At 36.3% G+C, this 13405-nt stretch overlaps 1 protein-coding gene across 1 annotated transcript in view; it reads left to right on the forward strand.

The window, feature by feature from the left end:
* Positions 1 to 3641: 3641 nt before the first annotated feature.
* The window catches only part of acvr2ba (activin A receptor type 2Ba), a 48937-nt gene continuing 39173 nt past the window's right edge, over positions 3642 to 13405 (forward strand). The window contains exon 1 of the mRNA XM_048174610.1: positions 3642 to 4106. Within this exon, the coding sequence (XP_048030567.1) occupies positions 4055 to 4106 (52 nt within the window). The 5' untranslated portion in view covers positions 3642 to 4054. The remainder of the gene's footprint in view (positions 4107 to 13405) is intronic.

Genomic DNA, 13405 nt, shown 5'->3' on the forward strand with positions numbered 1-13405 from the left:
AAGCGCTCGCTCTCAGTTACTCTAATGTCGCTGCTGTCAGTGTGAGAAATAACCATCGAGACGGATCGTGGCTCTTCAAAACTGCACGGCTGCATTAATGCGGCTCAAATGCTCTGAAAAGAGCCATATTCGTATTTACAATTGTGTTTATACTCCTGTGAAGTTTGTCTTTTCTTTGCCCTGACACGAGGGTCTGATTCTTCACAACAATATAATTATCAAAATAACAGCTTTTGTGAGAGTGATTCAGTGTGTGGAAGCAAAGTAATTACACAGAATATATTTTGACACATAATTTGCCATTCACTGCTAAAGCTGCAAAACTGTCTGATTAAACTAATTTTACAAGAAATGTTTTTTTTTATTATTATTTGTAATTAGCTGAGAGCTTTTTAAAGGATTAGTTCACTTTCAAATAAAATTTTCCTGATAATTTACTCAACCCCATGTCATCCAAGATGTTCATGTCCTTATTTCTTCAGTCGAAAAGAAATGAAGGTTTTTGATGAAAACATTCCAGGATTTTTCTCCTTATAGTGGACTTTAATGGAGCCCAAACGGTTGAAGGTCAAAATTACAGTTTCAGTGCAGCTTCAAAGAGCTTTAAATGATCCCAGACGAGGAATAAGAGTCTAATCTGACATTTTCTAAAAAAAAAAAAAAAAAAAATTATATACGTTTTAACCATAGACGCTCGTCTAAGTTTGAACTGATTGTTTTATACTTGCACTAGCATATTGTATATGACAATTAAGTTCAAACTTTGACCTGTGGAGGGCAGTAATGCACTTAGCAGTGTCTACACTGCCAGAATTTAAATAGAGAAGAAGAAGAAGAGAGCTAGTTCAAGATGAGTGTCTATGGTTAAAACGTATATTATTTTTTATTTTCTTTTAGAAAATGACTGATAAGACCCTTATTCATCATCTGGGATCGTTTACAGCCCATTGAAGCTGCACTGAAACTGTAATTTTGACCTTCAACCGTTTGGAGGCCATTGAAGGCCACTATAAGGAGAAAAATCCTGGAATGTTTTCATCAGAAATCTTAAAGGTGCACTATGTAATATTTTCTGTCCGCTAGAGGTCAGCCTATTCAAAACAAAGGCGTAGCTTGATGACGCCAAGTTTAAGCGCGGAATCTTGGGACATGTGGTCCTCATCTCAACGGTCGATGGAAAAGAATAGGGATTGGAGTCGGGAAGAAATCATGTGCATGGATGTGATTATTAACGTTACTGTAGTATGAAGCAGAGCAGGAGCGAGTGTTGTGGAGCTGAACGAGGAGCTGGAGCGATTGATCAACACACGCCTCACGAGCAGCGGGACTTTTATTATGACACAGTCGCCGGCGCCGCTGCCGCTTTTCCGGTCATGAGTATGAGGTAACGCAGTTCTGTTTATAATATTAGATACATTTGAGTGTGTTGAAAATGATGTTATAACGTTACTCTGTTACACTGTTACACACTGCAGTAAGATAGATCGATTTTTCAATATCATATTAAATGCTGGATGGCTTGTGTTGATAAATGGCATGCAATTAATTTTAAAACGTATTGTATGATGGAGAAAATGCTGTATTACTGTTACTAAAAATAAAGCTGCATCTGATTATGCTATACTTCTAGCTTTTAGCTACTTCACAAAATAGTGTTTTTCTCTGAGGCATGGTAAAGCATGGTACTCACAAAAAATCAAGAAAATTAGATTTAAATAATAAGACTAAATGTGTTGAGCTATATAACACTAATTAGTTTTCTCACGATTTACAAATAGTTGCAAACATTTGGGATATTGTAAGTGCTCAAGTGATCAAAATATATAACACTGGTCTAGTGGTTTTTGGATATTTTACTGCAAAATTCTTATATATTGCACCTTTAATTTCTTTTTGACTGAAGAAACTAAGACATGAACATCTTGGATGACATGAGGGTGAGTAAATTATCAGGAAATTTTTATTTGAAAGTGAACTAATCCTTTGAGAGCCACAGTTTTGTAATCTTATCTCACAAATAACTACAATAAATCAATGTGATTTTTTTTGTCTTTTTGAAATTCCTGTAAAAGGTTTCTGGTGTCTTTTAAATGCATGCAGTGAAACATTATCTCAGCTAAAATATGTTTTTAGAATGTTGTGAACGTTCCAAACTTCCGGTTAAGGGAACATTCCATTTTATCATCTTCAAACATTATGGGAACATTCATTTTGAATGTTTTCTGAACGTTCTAAAGCAGGTAGTAACATTTAAAAAATTATGAACGTCCAATTAAAAACGTTTTCAGAACATTATTAAAGAACAGATCATTTGGCGAACATTCTATTAACGTTACTGGAAAAACTTTTGTTCTTAACGTTGAGAAAACCTTCCCCTAACGTTCCGTTAGCTTGGATATAAGTAAAAAGGTTACATTTTGCCAGAATTTTTCAATTATTTACCAGTCCCCTATCTAGACTGTTTACCTGCCCTTGTAAAATATTATAAAAAGCATTAAAATAAGGAAAATTCTTTGCAAACTTAAATAATATAAATATTTACAATTAACTTTTATACTGAAGTATCACTTAAAAATTGTTGTTAATATTATACAGTATTAAAAGTATCAAGAACATGATCAGATCTTTTTATGTGATACTCATAAAACATAGTTTCACATATTTTTTCAAGATAGTTATAAGTGATCTTAACTGAAAAATCATGAATACAGCAGATCTGGAGGAGATGTGCATTACTGAGCCATGATTGTAATGTCCTGTCTCATTTACAGTATGGATACACAAGCTTGTTTTTTAATTAACTGTACGTTAGCAGCTTCGGAGACGTGCATTCAAACAGTTTCACTGCCAGAAGTCAGGGAGTTTGTGCTTCACTTGTTTTTCAAGGATGGTTATTGTCCTCTGCGCTGGCTCACTTGACACGACAACTTAGTGTGTGAAGGTGAAGTGTTTTTACACAGAAAGTTGCATTCTGTGATTATAAAATTCATTTTTCTGATATTTCAAACTCCAGATGCTTTGCCTAGTTTAATTTTGAGATTATTATCTTGAAATATGATCTTATTATTGTAACAGTAATATAATAGCTACTGATTTAGCCGCTTTGTTGTTGTTGTTTTTTATGGGTAATGGTATTTAACTAGGCTATTTATCAATTATTTTTTTTATTTATGTGCAAATTTAGTTTGGAATTGAGCTTCCAAAAGACCTCAAATAGTTTCATCTCAGCAGCCTAACTAATGTTTAGGTGAATCAATCAATAACAATAATTTTGCATAACCAAAATAAAGCACTTTACTCTTCATATTCGCACCAAAATACTGCAGTGTTGGCCGTGATGTGCAGTATGTGTATATATTGTGTAGCCTGAGCATATGGGCTCAAAGGCTTTGCATTTCTCTCTTTGTGTTTCAACATCCGGGTTTTCCTGCTGCGAAATTCCCAATCCTACTACAGCAAAGCCACGGCTCATGAATATTAATTAGATCGTGCTGACGTTGACTGTCAACTTTCCGGGAACGTCCAGTCATGGAATCAATTCAATATTCATGAGCCTGGCCTTCTCAGCAGGCTGACTAGAACTCAGCCAATGAGGGAGCGAGCGTCACGTTGCGTACTTAATATTCATGAGCCAAGCCTTCGCCTTAGTAGAACTGGAAAATTGGTTTCCCTGCTGGCTGCGTTTCGCTCTCCGAAGCCATTTTGGACTCAGTTCAGTTCCGAGCATGTCAGAATCGGACCCTGTCCAGCCATTCTCACTCTGAACGGGAGAAGCTTCGCACACGGACAGGCTTTGGGTGGAAATCACTCATTATTCCCTGCCGGAAGGCGTTTCTGTTGGAATAGCCGCTTTTCCTGATGGATTTCTGCATATGTTAAAGTTTGATTGGGTGGACATCAGGCCGACGGTCACTCGGGCTCCTGTGTGTGTGTGTGAGAGTGTGTGAGTGTGTGCATGTGTGAGTGTGTTTCCCCCCGATCGTTTTAAATGTGTGCAAAGCAGAAGACACTGAAAAGGAGAAAATCTGGGGTGTTTTTGTGCCATTAGAGGAATATGTTCGCTTCCTGGCTGACTTTTGCACTTCTTCTGGGAACTTTTTGTGCAGGTAAGCGCTCATTTATTCCTTTGACAAGACTTGGGCGAGTTTGCATGAATGCAATCCTTAGGATTTCTGACTTTAGACATGCATTTGATAGGATGCACTGGACTTTTATTGCTAAAGCGCTCCCGTCATTAGGAAACGTGTTTGAGTTCCATCAGCGTTTGATGAAAATAATGATTGCATCAGTGTTTTGTAGATGTGAAGGAGTAAAGCTCGATATCTTTCATTCAGAACTACAGATACTTCTCGGTTTGCTCAGGAATAACACAAGGACAGACAATTTTTGATAGTTGCATTTATGAATCAAGTCCTGCAGAAATCATTTCCACCTGACAATCTCATGCATCCATGTTAAATATGGATAATATAGTGTGCTTGTGTAGTGCACTTATTAATTGAGTGTTGTGATTTGTGGTAGTGTCTTATAAGGGTTTATTCCTCTCATATTCCTCAATCCATCACACATCCTTCAGATGCTCATAAAGTCTTGTGTATATGCAGTAAATGTGTGTTTGTCTGCTTGTGGACTGTGGCTTTGTTGTGTTGGAGGGTTTTGGGGGGAGGGGTGGATCTATACAGCTCAATATTATGCTGAATTCAGATTAAATAACATTGCACAGTGCACTTTAATAAATGATCTCAGAGTAAATATTTCTCATATTGAAAGAGATTGCTTCCATTTCAGGGACCGAATTCCCAATGTTTTACCACCAGGAATGGCCTTGTTGGGCAAAACATTGGGAATTCTTAAAAATAAAATAAATAAATAAATAAAAAATTAATAAATATATATATTTGAGGTTTTGTGCCTCAGATGCAGTATTATTTTAGTTTTATCAACAATTGGAATTGGCTTTTATTGTAAAATTTTTAGTTTTCTTATACATTTTTTAGTAATTTCATTATGTGCTTTTGTTATTTTTGTCTTTTTTTTTAAAGATTTTATTTTTGGTGATTTTTGCTAGGGCTGGGGCAATAAATCGATTCACCTCGATTTGTGGATTTTCCGAATGCATCGCGATTCTCTCTTGAATCAATTCTGAACTTATTTTTTTTAACAGCAGATGGCGCTCTAGGCTAGTTTTTAACCATACACGCACTCAAATGCTCATGAAGAAGAGTGCTTGTGCCTTCGGCTATATACTTTCCCCTCAGAATGCTTTTAAGATTATTGCAAACACCCTTGCAATACGCTTCAACCTTTTCGAGTTCTATGAATGACTATTTTATAGAAAGTTCAAGTGGTGCGTGTACGGCTGTTTCTAAAGCACCCATTGCCATCTCCTGGTGAAAACTAAGCTCAGAATTGATTTGAGAGAGAATCGGGATGCATTCGGAAAATCTCAGAATCGATCCAGAATCATTTCTCAATTCGCAATTCAACGATTTATTGTCCCAGCTCTAATCTTTGTCTTTATTATGATAGGATGGTATAGAGTGGACAGGAAGCGAGGTGGGAGAGAGAAGGGAACGGGATTGGGAAAGGTCCACGAGCCGGGACTCGAACTTGGGTTGCCCGAAGCACAACGGCATTATATGTCGGTGCTGCCCACGAGGCTATCGGCACCATTTGTCCTTTTTTTATATATATATTGTTTTTTAAGTTTCATTTATTTGTGTTTCAGTTTTAATTTTAGTCTTACTTTTGTTTTGTTTTATTTTATTTATTTCCAGTTAATAATTTTAGTGTGTCAACTTAAATTGAAATAAGTTAATTTCTAATTTTTATTTGGTTGAAGTTTTTCAACTAATATTTATACTTTATTGCATTTCAGGTTTATTTCAGTTAGCAGAAATAGATTCAGTTTCAGTTAATAATAATAATAATAACCCTGCTCAATGTCCTGGTGTCTGTGAGGAGTGTGGGAAGTTTCTGTTTTGTGAACATAAGTCTTTGAACAGACCAGCATATGTTGTGTTGTGTTCTTTACTAGCTTAACCAACAAGCCTCCTTTGGTTTAGCAGGTTCAGCAGAAGGACAACAAATGCTCTTTTTCCTGTGGTTGGTTTTCCTCCAAAAGGCTTCATGGAGTGAGAAGACACATAGTTTGTTTTTAGAAATTTTGTTAGAAAGCAACTTCGGAGACGTGTGTGTTCAAACATCACATGATGTGTGTTTTCGGTTCAATAGAAGTTGGTCTTCAAGGTTGTTTATTGTCTTTTATGGTGAGTCACATGACAGAAGAAAGCTGGTGTTTTGTAGCTCTTTTTTTACCCCGTTCCATTGTCAGAAAATTTGATGCAGATTTACTTTATTTCATACTCATTCTGCTTAATTTTGTGATTAATATCTTGAAATATGATCTTCCTTTTCCATTAATGCAACAGAAATATACTGACTCGTATAGATTCAAATGTGACCCAGTAGAAATGCTCACAAAACCTGCCAGAATCTTTGATAAATTGCTTGTTGTATTCCTGATTTTGATAAAACCGTCTTAAAATGTATTCAGTTTTTATTCTTTATTTTTTTTTAAATAAAATAATTATATTTATCCTATTTATCCCATTATCCTATTACATTGTAAATATTACTTTTCAAAGTTGTAAATAAAACCGATTATTAGAATATGTTTGAGAAAATACTATTTCAGGCTTTCTAGTTCAAATTTTTATGATTAATTGATTGATTCAAGCATTGCTTGTCATTTATTTGTGAAGCTTACTAGCAATTTCTGAGTAAAAATTGATTCAAAATAAATCCTACTCCATTTTTTTCAGTGTATGATGCTTTTTTGAATTAAAATAATTTAGAATTTTGGTAAAATTGTTGAATTATCATGAAAATACCATCACAATGCAAACAATCCCTTGATTTTCTTAATGCAAAACATCATTTCTTGAGTTTTCCTTCTGATTTCTTGGTGAAATGTGACCCTGACGTGTTCCTGTTGGTCTCTCTGTCATTGTTCAATGGTTTTGCGATGCCGCGAGGGCTCATAAAGCCTGATGTTTTGGCTGTTGTGTGTGTGTGTTGTGTAATAGTCTTTGCGAAGAGCATTCCAAGATTCCCCTGGCTGAGCGGAGGGTGCCGTAAAAAGAAAAGCAGGGCGGTGTGGCTTTTAAACACCCTTCTATTGGAGGAAACAAATTACCCTTGATGCTCCGTTTACTGCTCGTATCTGCTTGAGAGCGACGTTGAGTTTTTGCGTATTTGAAAGGTTGGACGGGGGGGTCGATTTCCCTGTACATCCATGTATTTCTGGTGAACTGTTCCCCTCGGAGGGCCGCCACATTACTGACAGCAAGATGTCTTGTATGTGGTTTGTGTGTGTGTGTGTGTGTGTGTGTGTGTGTGTGTGTGTGTGTGTGTGTGTGTGTGTGTGTGGGTTTGTTCAAAGGATTGACCACATGGTTGGATGGGGGGAGGGTGGAGTGGAATTCCTCCCTGGACTGAAATGGCCACCGTATAGTCCATCAGCGCTCCAATCAGCGGAGCCGTAGAGCTGCCATGGGATCATCCAGAGGGAGATACGGTGGTTTGCATGTTGCGTTATGGATGTAAGCTGTGGTGCATGGGTGGGGGGGCTGGTTGAGCGAGAGGGAGAGAAAGAGAGAGAGTGTGAGAAATGGGGGATGGGTCGCCTGAAGCAAGAACTGGGATTTAAAGTAACAGTATGTGTTTTTCTTGTGGTGTTTACCAAGTCAATCAACATTACACTGGAAAAAAAAATGGTGTTAAAACAGATTTCACTCAGAAATGAGTAAATATTGCAAACATTTACAAAGAAACTGCAAGAAACTCATTAAACGTGAAATTTTGAATAAAAAAAACCCTGAAATGGTATTTTCTTGTAAAATGTACTCCAATAACATTTGTTAAAAAAAAAAAAAACTTTATTTACAGAAAAATTGGCATAGGAATTTGCATAGGAAATTGCTAGTAAAATTTCAAAAATATTTTTACACCAATAATCTTCAAAATCTTCTTTTTACAGTGTATGTGTTCACTTAGTCATGTGATTCAACCTCCAGCATTGAATGTCAGTGTGTGCTTTGTCAAATCATGTCTTGTTGAGTGTGTAAGTGTGTAATTTTTGTGTGTGAATAAATGGGTAAACATATTTACATTTGCATACTGTGGCATTGATGTGTTGAGGGAAAATGTGTTGGATTTAATTTCACAAATTATTAAATTATTACAGATAATAACTTAAGGTTTTCTGTAAAGCTTTTTTGAAACAATGTGTTTTGTAAAAAGCGTTATATAAATAAATGTGGAAATTTGAATTACAAAGAAATGGCAAGTAACACATTGGATTAAATGTGAAGTTTTGAACTGTAGAAAGACTTTTAGTTAGAGGTGCATTAGCGTTTTGTAATCATGTGAAGATGCATGAGTCGATGGCTTTGATTGATGCACACAGAGGTCGGGGTTGATGTGAATATATACGCTTTTGTGCTCAAATAAGGACCCTGTGATTGAGGTTCTAAGTTGTTTGAAGGAATTTGAATGGGATTTAATCCCAAACAGTCTGAAATGAAGTGTTGATCCCTCCGGAATATTCTGTTTGAGTTGAGCTTCTTAAGAATTAACATCCAGAAACCTGTCTGTCTCATCATGAGCCTTTTTCAAGATTTGTCGAATTTGACGTTCAGTCATCAAATATTAGTGCTGTAGAAAGTTTATGTTTACATCCACTTTATTGGAAGAAATAAGACCACAAAGACTTTCATATTGAACAATATTGATATATTAAGGATTCATGAGTTCCTTGCATAAATTAGTGTGATTTACTGTTCATAAGATTTTGCAGTATTGTTGTAGTTGTGATGTTAAGAGTTCATGTTTTTACATTCATTGATTGTCTCCATTCCTGATGTTCTTTGTCAAGTGTATGTGCAACCTTTTAAAACTATATTCCAGATATTTTTGCTTTGTAAGATAATTTCTCCTTCAGAAACATGACTAAACATGAGGCTACTAGAATGATTGATTTATTGTTACTAATTGAAAATTTGGTCAACAAGAAATCTGCAGTTGCCTTAATGAATTTATTGGCTGATTTTGTTTAGAGAAAAACAATTACAAACTGACAAATCAAAGTGCTGTTACTTATGATAATTATTAAGATAACAGTTGAAAATTGAATGCACAACAAACTTTTCTCAACAATACATAGTTTTTTACTGTGTGTAGAGTCAAATTGAATATTGCATTTAAACAGAACACAGACTTTTGTTAATTTCATCATCAGGCAATGCCATTAATATCAAAAAGGCCAAATAATGATTGTTTAATCCATCATCTGTCATAATGCCATTGGGAAGTTTAAGGTTTTCTTTGACACGACCCCAGCTGGAGCAGATGTGGCTCAATTAAAGAATCACAGTGGAAGTTAGCGGTTGTTGAACATTAAGTTTCATTGCAAATGTTTTATGAGGTATGAAGGCACAGATTGTCCTGTTTTTAGACGTGTTTGAGCCCGTAACATAGTTTGTGATTATGTAAAACAGCCGTATGCATGCTGAGAGCTTCACGTTGAGGAGAACACATTGTCCTTTTATACGAATCTGTGTTTAACTATTGAGTGGACTTCCATGAGCTTGACTTTTACACAAAAAGAATCGTCTGCTAGACCCTCTCTTGTATTTTCCGTTTTATGCTGTGTCAGATCTTTGCGTTAGAACGTGAAATGTTACTTAAACATGGAGATGGTATGCTGGGATTTGCTCAAATTGTCCGTAATTGACTTTTGGCCCGGGGTGTGGAGAATCGTGGAATTCATGAATGTATTTTCCTCCTGATTTTCATTCTAATCTGTTATAGATGCTTGAAACCAACGTTTCAAATCTGAGCTAATTTGATAAGCGAAGATCAAAACGGTTGCATTCAGACAGAATATCTTTGGCTGTCTAGATTACCCATAATGCACCACAGCATTCATTTTGGGCCACAGAAGATCAATATGAGCAAAAGAGATTTATTTAAAAGCATCATTCTCGCTAAACTCTTGGACGGCAGTTTTGCAGCGGCTTGTACTTGAATTTGGGAATTATTTCAAGGAATGATGGATCATCCTGTATCAAGATTAAACAATCGTAATGATTGATTGTGCCAGAGATTAAGTTTTTGAGTGTTGTTTAAGAAGTTTAATTCTGGGCTCTAAATATTGCTCTGGGATTTCAAGTCTTTGGCATTTTATCATCCAGTGTGATTTTGTGCGAGTTACGTGATGAAGTTTAATACTAAGTGTTGCAAGTTTGGTTAAACCAGTTTCTACTAACCAGTAACTACTGTGGTTAATTGTGCCAGATGTTTATAATCAACACTCTAAAAAATGCTGGGTTAAAAACAACCCAAGTTGGGTTGAAAATGGACAAACTCTGTGATTGGATTGTTTTTAACACAACGATTGGGTTGTTTTTACCCACGTTGGGTTGGAAATGGACAAAATCAGCAATTGGATTTTTTAACCCAACGATTGGGTTGCATTTACCCAAGTTGGGTTGAAAATGGACAGACTCAGCAATTGGATTGTTTTTAACCCAACGATTGGGTTGCTTTTACCCAGGTTGGGTTGAAAATGGACAAACTCAGCAATGGGTTTGTTTTTAACCCAATGATTGGGTTGCTTTTACCCAAGTTGGGTTGAAAATGGACAAATACAGCGATTGGGTTGCTTTAACCCAGAGATTGGGTTGGGTTGATTTTTTTTAATTTCCAACCTATTTTGGGTTCATTTCAAGCCAGCCATGTAGTAATTTTGAAACAAAACTGGGTTCAATAAAACTGCCCAGCATGTTAGGCAAACATTTAACCCAAACGCTAGGATAAAACAACCTAATCACTGGGTTTGTCCATTTTCAATCCAACTTGGGTTGTTTTTAACCCAGAATTTTTTAGAGTGATGAACAGCTTTATGGGTACATTAGATCTATTTCTTAGTTGTCTAAAGTGTTTCTTCGGCCGCACTGGTGAACTTTGTTTTTCAAGGTCTTTATTGGAAAATGTTTGTTTGCTTCCTTTTATTTAGGAACTCTTGAGAATAAAGAAAAATCCAGCTTGCTATAATTCAGCTCGTTTTATATTTGTACTGGGTGATCATTTTTATGTATTTTAATTTAAGTGCATGGAGTTCACAAGAATGTGAGCTTTAAAGACAATAAACCTTCATTTACGAGATGGAGAGTGGGTGTTATTGAGTTCGGAATGAATTAAAACCTTACAAGCTTTTGCAGCTACTGCCTTGTGTTTGTGAGAAATACCTCTCAGATGAATCTGCATGCTCGTCTTCCTCTTCATCACGTGTCGTCGTTCTCTGAGGGACGTTTTCAGGGTTTCGTGTTTCACTCCGAGTCCACAGAGTGTCGTGTACATTGCCAGAAACGCTCTGTAATTGCAAATGAAACGCTTGCTTGGCAAGTCTTGGATAATTTCCCAGGTTTGTTATTGTTGCACATCCAATTCTATTATTTTCTCAAATGAGGCAACCGTGTTTGAAGAGTGCAGAGAGAGAGAGAGTCTCGTGCTGCAGAAAAGTCTGGCTGTTCTCGCTGTGCCGTTTGTTTACCTTCGTAGATAACGCTTATCTGGGCCCGAGCTGCATGGTCGGAATGCCGTACATAAACAGTGATATTCTGCGGGCCTTATCTCTCGCACGGGACTGTCGTGCATCACATGTGGCTCTCGTGAACACGCGGAGGGTTCGGTTTAGCTCCGAGTTTGTTCAGCTCAAATATTCCACGAAATGATTGGTATACGAATGTTTACAGTGTGACAGACTGTCATGCTTATAGACTTACAGTTCCTCACGTACTGAGCTCAAACAGTTGAAACACTGAATCTGCATACATTTTCTGCACTGATTATGGGGGATATTTTGCAATTCTATAGAAATTAGAATGTTTATACATTCTAATATATTTAATAAATGGGCATGCAAGTCCCCTTAACCACATGTGTACAACTATGTGCATTTAATTCAACAAATTTGTAATTTTTTTCAACTTTTGTTTCAACTTAAATTAATTGTTTGTGCTGACTTTAAATATTAAGTTTAGTCAACTTTCTATTCATCAAAGAATCCTGAAAAAAAGTATGACAGTTTCCACAAAAATATGAAGCAGCACAACTGTTGTTTTTTTTAACATTGATAATAATCAGAAATGTTTCTTAAGCATCAAATCATCATATTAGAATGATTTCTGAAGGATCATGTGACACTGAAGACTGGAGTAATGATGCTGAAAATTCAGCTTTGATCACAGAAATAAATTACATTTAGAATATATTGATGCAGAAAACCGTTATTTTAAATTGTAAAATGATTTAACATTTTTACTGTATTTTTGTTCAAATAAATGAATAAATAAATCTTACAGACCCCAAACATTTAAACACTAACTATATCTGTTAAAAGTTAATTGAACAGCTAAGAAACAGCTTCACAAACAGTCTCTTTTCAACCACACAAATTCATTATTTCTGTTACAATAATTCTAATGATCAGAGTACTGGGATAAAAGTTTATAATTCAGATATAAACACTGATGTCTACGGTAGCGATCAAAATAATCGCCTTTTGAAAGTAACTTAATGCTTAAAATTTACGTAAATTACATCATTACACCAGTAGGTGGCGACAAGTGACTGTTAAAAATGTATTTGTCATTGAATGTTTTATTCAGGAGATTAGTTCAAAAACGCTGATTCATCCAGTAATGAAACAAGTGAACTCTTTATGAGTGAGTCATTGAATTATTCACTCAACCTGTTTTTTTTTTTTTAAATAACTGTTCAATTAATTAAACACTCATGATCACTATTTTAAACAATAAAAACAACAACAAATTGTGATTCTCAATTTATCCAGAATTGTGCAGCTAGTTCCAGTGTTTTATCTTTTTGTTTTGAATTTCAAGGAACTTTTTCACCGCATTCTCACATGTTTGTCTGTAAAATCTCCTCTGTGACTGTCGTAAAATTTGTTGTTGTTGTGGGTCTCTCCATTTCACCCTGACACTGAGTTGATGGCTCAATGGCTGCGTCATTGCGACGGACCTTGTTTGTAGCAGAAGTTTCTTTCTAGCCGTAGAGAAAGGGAGGCCGGGTCACGACGGGCTCCATTCAACAGACGATTGATGGCTCTTATGCTGTTCTGCTGAGAATTAGTGAGCAGTCTGGGTGTGTATTTGTGTCTGTCTGTGTATGCGTGTCCCTTTCCCTGTGTGTTTGTTTCTTGCCTTTGGAAGGCATTTGTCGGCGGGGCCGGGGCCCGTCTGCTGGAGCCGTCCCGGCCCCTGCGGCGCCCCCCTCTGCTTTTGTGTCAGTCGGTCTGTGCTCAGATATGTCGGGCAGC

The sequence above is a fragment of the Megalobrama amblycephala genome, linkage group LG22 (assembly GCF_018812025.1).
Source record: "Megalobrama amblycephala isolate DHTTF-2021 linkage group LG22, ASM1881202v1, whole genome shotgun sequence".
Taxonomy (NCBI): Eukaryota; Metazoa; Chordata; class Actinopteri; order Cypriniformes; family Xenocyprididae; genus Megalobrama; species Megalobrama amblycephala.